Genomic DNA, 6,544 nt, shown 5'->3' with positions numbered 1-6,544 from the left:
AGGGCGCTCCGGGGATCTCTGCTGTAGCCGCTCTTGAGAGGGGACAAAATACTGCAGCTGTGCAGGGAGCCAGGGATAAGTAAACAACACCTCCGGGAGTCTGATTTGACCTCGGCTCCTGATAAACTCATGGTCCGTAGTGAGCTTTGTTACCGGCGCGGGGACTGAAACGAGGCCTCAGTAGTTCCCGCTCCCTGTGAACTGCTGTGTAATACACTGTAAGTGTAGTTATTACACAAAAATTATTGTGTAATTATTTTATTGTCCAGCGGAGGGCAACGAGGGTGGGTGAGGGACTGGAGCATCTCCTAGGAGGAAAGGCTGAGGGAGCTGGGCCTGCTCAGCCTCGGGAAGACGCGACAGAGGGAACATCACCAATGTCTGCCAGTGTCTGCAGGGAGATGTCAGAGATGAGCCAGGCTCTGTCAGTGCTGCTGAGCAAAAGGACAAGAGGCCATGAGCAGAAACTGATGCACAGAAGTTCCACCTGAACATGAGGAAGAACTTCTTTACTGTGCAAGTGACTGAGCACTGGAACAGATTGTGCAGAGGGGTTGTGGAGTGTCCCTCACCGGAGTGATCCAGGAACGAACTGGACACAATCCTGAGCCCTGTGCTCTGGGATGGCCTTGCTTGAGCAGGGAGGTTGGAGCAGACGACTAACCCTTCCAACCTGACCCATTCTGGGTTTCTGTGACTTTGTAGTTACTATGGGAATGCAAACTAAGACACTGTAACAAACAGGGGCTGGATTATTTCACATAAGATTATCAAAAATCAAATCCAAAAAGGGTGGGCTTGGATTAGAAAGTAGGATTTAAAGAGTGCAGTAGAACAGGAGGATGACCTTGAGTATGAAATGGGCATGGGATGTAGGTGAACCCAACAAGTTTAAAGTGTCCTTTAGAGAAGTCCAAAATCCAAGACTGAATTAGAGATCTCTTCTGTAGCTGAGGAGCTGCTTTGTATCTTGGGAGTGGAGACAGAAAAACCTGACTGAAATCATTCAGTTACCTGTTTGATCAAAGCCAGGAAAATGGCCTCATTCATAATGATTAACTCAGATTTCATTTTAACTGTTCCTTCTTTCTTACCCAAAGAAGGCTGAGTATCCTAACACTGACCCTAAGTAATCTTCATTCTTTAAATAAGATTATTTTTTTTCTATATTTAGCTTACATAATCACTCAGTTTCAGTTCCAGAACCCTTTATATAGCTATTTTGGTTGTTTTTAATTACTTCAAGGTTTTTGCATGCAAACTATCAGGAATTTGCTACCCTTCTATGGAAACTATGGTCTTACAAATTAAAATCCAGAAAGAAACTTAATTATGTAGTGTTAAACAGTGCAGATCATGCTGATGTCTGTCTAAGTGCATTTCTTTCATCAATTTCAGTTCAACAGAACACTTCTGAATCTTGGTATATATGTGAAGCCAGTGCTGATCTGTAATCAGCATCTACAGGTAGCAAAATCCCTGGACAAAGCTGCCCTTGCTCTGCCAAAGACAGCAAAACCATGGTAGGAATTGCTCCTGGCACTGTGACCTCTGCAGGCATTACTGCAATGATGAGAGTATAAAAAGCAAAGTGTTTTTACAGTGATTTATCACTGTCAGAGGTGGCACATCTGGAAGATGCTGCAGTACAGATCTGAGCACAGTAAAAGTGTGTACAGTTAGTAAATGCACTGAAACCCAATCTGGAATTTAAACTGGAGTTTTCAGTATTTTATACTTCAACTTTCTGTGCTTCTTTTGCTCTAATAAACTTTAAACAATACCCAAAACAACACACCCACAAAACTTCCCCCCCTAATTCAGTATTACTGAGTTACTTATAATCTTAGTTAAAATTAACTCAGACTAATGGATTGCACTAAGCTGTATGGACTATTAAAGCTCTACCTAAAGCTTAAGTGGTGCATTCCTTTACACAAGAATGGTTTTCTTCCTTCAGAAACCATTAAAACCTAGGAAAACTGACAAGGAACTTCAACACCAAATACCTAGCAGCCTTCTTCCATAGGGAAATATATGCTTTTATTTCAAATTTAAATAAAATTTAAATATAAAATAACAAAACCCATAATTAAAACCTTAAAGCTTTATCCTTTGCCTGGTGTGCTACAGGAGTAAATGGGGCTTGCTTGTTCTAGAAATCAGCTGTTCTCTTGCTAACACTGCTGCTCAAAAAGTGACAAGGCAAAGTGAAGTTCAAGTAATATATTAATTTACATTGCATTCCAAATAGTCTTCTCAAAACAATGTGATTGTTTATCCAGACATTTGCCAGTGATTTTTCAGTCACTGTCAAGCTCAGATTCATTGATCATTTACATGGATTGTTGATTCTGACCACTAACTCAGAGCAAGCATGAAAGATATTCTAAAGTTCATGGTAGAAGGTGAAGCCTCCTTGCATGTGCTAACATATGGATCCCATCCTGCCCATATTTTTACAACCTAGGTTCTGCAAGCTTTGAGCAAAGGAAGTTTTCCAGCCACAGTCCCAGAAGCTGCTGCTCACTGACAGCTCCCACAGACTCACCACTGCTGAGGTGAGACAGGTCAGGTTCTACCCTGCTTTAGTCATGGATTAGGTAGCACAGTAGGAATTTCTCTGGAGCATGACTTCAGGTTAAGGCTGAGCTCTGGGTCACTCAGGAGGCTTGGGCTGGTGGGGAAAGCAGAACAGATTATCTGCTTGGACTGTGAAATTTTCAGCCTTGCTGTCTTGCATTGTGGGGCATTCTTTAAGTAGCTCTGGAGCTTGATTGCTGTGGAGCAAGGCCCTGAGGTTTGCAGAGCTGTGTTTGGGAGTGTGCTTGCACACTGTGACAGGGACTCCACCTGCTGACCCTGTTACCTTGCAGGGAAGTGTCTGCTGAGGTTACTGTCACTACAGAAACCTCACTCTTGCTGATCAAACTGTAAGCAGCTCCATTGTTTAACACAGGGCTGTCACAGTAACTGTGAGTGCATTTATTTCATAATATAACACAGCATTTCTGGTCATGTGACTGTGTAGGATTAATGGCGACCTATAATGAGCAGTCAGTGAGTCTGGAAAGTCATGCCAAAGAAGGGATCTAATGCATGAATTGCTTCTGATTACAATCATGTAGGGACACACTGCAGCAGCAAGAGCTCAACAGAAAAAAGCAAAGCAGTGTTTACAGAGTTTCCTACCCAAAGGCAGGCAGGAAGGTCACACTCTGCTCATAGACTGTACAGGGCTTTATAAAACAGCTGTTTGTAATGTTGTTAATGAAATCTCCAAATGTGCACATCAGCTGTTTGTATTGGTTATCATGTTGTTCAAAGTTCAACAAAGAGTTTTAAAACTACATTATCAAGCTCACTAGCAAAATGCTCCACTTTTTTCCCTTCTAATAACAGAAGGTGATTCTGCCACATTCATTTGAAACTGGACAATTAGGAAAGACTACTAGTTGGAGTATTCCAGGTTATCATAATTTCATGATTACAAGAAGACTTTTGTGCTTGTAAATTGAAGTTTTTAATCACATTTGAGAAGCTTTATACTGTAACCTAACTGATACAGTAACATGTTTGTATTTGTAAACACCTTTATCCCCTCAAATCTGAAAGTTAATTATTCTGCTGATTGCAAAGGGGTGTTAATTCCTAAATTAATTTCACCATGGGCTCTGTATCACTTCCCATGGGGTGCAACACAAGAAGTAATGCCATTGTTCTCTTGAGGCTCCCAAGATGCTTCCCTGGATGATGGCAGGGCCTGGCTGCCTGGGAGGAGGTAAAACCTCCTGCTGCTGGCCCTGCCTCATGGAGAGAGAAGGGTCTGGTGCCCCAACCAGCACCAAAGGGTGGAAGGTACCAGGAAGCCCTTTCCACCTTGCAGAAATGAATGCATCTGGATACAGCATGTGAGTTGTTTGTTGTGATTTTCCAGAGGAAGCACTGGCTCATGCATTCATCCTGTGGTGCTTGAGTCCTGTGCACTTCAGTAGCTGTGGTAGGACTATGGGAGCTTTCTAAAGAAAACCAGCTTGCCAGTCTGCCTTTCCCCCTTTTAAGACCATGTTCTCTTCATGGCCTGTACCTCCCTTCCAATCTATTTTATTTCTTTAGGAGGATACTGTGTCCCCTGCTTTTAACAGAGGGCAAAAAGCTGAAAATATCTCTCAGTATGAGCATTTGAAATGTTTAGAGAACATAAACCAGAGATTTTTCATTGTGAAATTACTTCAGTTTAAGTGATAATCAAACAAAAATTAATGAGGACTGGGTGTAAGGGATTAATGATCCATGATTATTAACATGAGCTAAAGTGGAAACTGTAAAATGTTCATGAATCAGTCATTTATGTTTGAGTACCTTCTTCATAGTTGTACCTAAATTATCTATGAGAGAATGGTGCTGATCCATTCTGGTGGTTTATTTGTATTGGAACAAAAAGAGGACTGGAAGAAAAACCATGGATGTAATTTCTATACATTTGACCTATGTAGCACTGAGGCTTGCACCTGAAAAAGGCAACTGGAAAATGCTCCTAGGTCCAAGAGTGCAGATGCAGCATCACGTCTTCAGTGTGCAAGAACATCATATTAGTATTAGAACAGGAAATGTATAGATACAAATTAAAAACAAGAAGTAAATATTATTCAGACTCAGTGTATATACATTATACATATTGTACACAGATTTTAGGTCTCCAAGTTTACTCACAACATTTTATGTCAACGGTTTTCTGTGTTGTTCTTGTCTTTTCAATTGTGAGTCATTCTTGGCATCTGTATTATATTATTATTGGATTAAAGGAGAAATTAGGTACAGGGTGTTGTTTAACAGAACTGTACTAAATACAGTGTCTCTCCAGTTTAGATTCTTTTCAAAAGGCCGGAGCACAGAAGGTTTATTTAGAAATTTACCAGACCAAGGCAAAAATTTGCCAAGTATAGCAGCTGTATAACAAAGGCTAGAGTGCATCATGAGAATACTCTTTAAATTTGTAATAGTTACATGATGTGCTTATGTGTTTGTTGTTTTTTTTTCAAAAGAGAAACAATTATACACAATTTGTTCTTTTTAGTCCCATGATACTTGAATTGCAAATAAGAATGGTGCTGGAAGTGAAAAGTATTTTGTATTTGACTGCTTTTCTAAACAAAAATTCCTTTTCAAAATGAAAGCTATAAAACTGGTCTAATTTTGAAAAATAAGAGATGAAGAGCTGAAGACAGTTTGGTCCCTGAGAATATATCTGTAAAACTGTGAAATCTATACAGTTTTTTCCAATGACACCTTTCTCCATCATTACAAACAGAAGTATTTTTCTGAGCTGCAGGCACAAGCAACCCCCAGTCAATCCTAACCCTTAAACTGACTCATCATCTTTCCAGTTCAGCCCAGAGCTTTAATTTAAGGGCTACTCCTCTTATATGCAACTGCATGAATGTAAACCTGTCCACCTTGCTTTTGTTTATGGAGCTGCTTATGCTCTACCTCTTGTACCTCAGTAGGTTTTCAGTCCATGTAGAAACCCTCTAACAAGGGTTATTACCATGACACATAATCCTTTCATAACAAAGTGGGACATTTAGTTGGTCTGTTGATTGCAGGAAGTGGCTGGCTCCCCATCTCCTTGAGTTTCTGTCCACTTTGGGGTGCCAGTAATGCTGGAGCAGAGAGGTGATGAGCAACTCCTTTCAGCTGATGAAAGTTGTTAATGTAGCTGGCAATCAGTAGAGTGATCTCAAGAATCTATAACAGGAACACACAAAACTCTTTGAAAAATACAGTGATGTGTTTTGACTGCTGAAAAAATAGCTAACTTTTTAGCAAGTGACAATCACCATCAACTGGATAAGTACTTGTACTTTAACAAATTAATGATGGGGGGAGAGGAGATAACTAATAAAGCTTTTTTTATTGCTCCTTTAAATAATGTAATGTTATTCCCATGAGGAATCAAAGATACTTTGTCTTCCACAGTCTTAAATGATTCAGAGATGACTTATTTAATTTTGAGAGAGATGTTAAGTCCAAAAGATGACACCCAGAGAAGTTTTGCCAGAGAGCTCAGAGAACTCAAGATGCAGGGAAGATGAAGGGAATAAAGACTTTGGGGAGGTTTTTATCATATTTTCTCTTTGTAACCCATACAAACCTTGCTGAGATACTGAGCAAGTTGCCCAGAGAAGCTGTGGATGCCCCATCCATGGAAGTGTTCAAGGCCAGCTTGGATGGGGCTCTGAGGAACCTGGTCTAGTGGAAGTTGTCCCTGCCCAGGGCAGGGGGGTCAGAGCTAGGTGATTTCAAGGTCCTTTCCAACCCAAACCTTTCTGTGAGTCTGTAAGGGCACAATCTGAGGGAAATTTCAACATGTGTATTTTACTATGCTTATTTGTATGAAGAATCATGTTTTGAACCCAATTCATATGTGGAATTTTGTATTATTTCATAAATTTGTTCAAACTAACAGCACAACCTTTGGGTTTTGGGGTTTTTTCTTTTAATATAGTCCATCTTCCCAGTAAAGGAGAGAACCTAGATTTTA

At 40.4% G+C, this 6,544-nt stretch overlaps 1 protein-coding gene across 2 annotated transcripts in view; it reads right to left on the bottom strand.

Moving 5' to 3' along the window:
- Positions 1 to 3,369: 3,369 nt before the first annotated feature.
- PLEKHH2 (pleckstrin homology, MyTH4 and FERM domain containing H2) overlaps positions 3,370 to 6,544 on the bottom strand; it is a 56,818-nt gene continuing 53,643 nt past the window's right edge. For both annotated transcript variants that reach the window (XM_074537171.1, XM_074537172.1), the window contains one exon: positions 3,370 to 5,748. In XM_074537171.1, the coding sequence (XP_074393272.1) occupies positions 5,566 to 5,748 (183 nt within the window). In that variant the 3' untranslated portion in view covers positions 3,370 to 5,565. The remainder of the gene's footprint in view (positions 5,749 to 6,544) is intronic.

This window comes from Zonotrichia albicollis, chromosome 3 (assembly GCF_047830755.1).
Source record: "Zonotrichia albicollis isolate bZonAlb1 chromosome 3, bZonAlb1.hap1, whole genome shotgun sequence".
Classification (NCBI taxonomy): Eukaryota; Metazoa; Chordata; class Aves; order Passeriformes; family Passerellidae; genus Zonotrichia; species Zonotrichia albicollis.
This window is presented reverse-complemented; position numbering and strand designations above follow the sequence as displayed.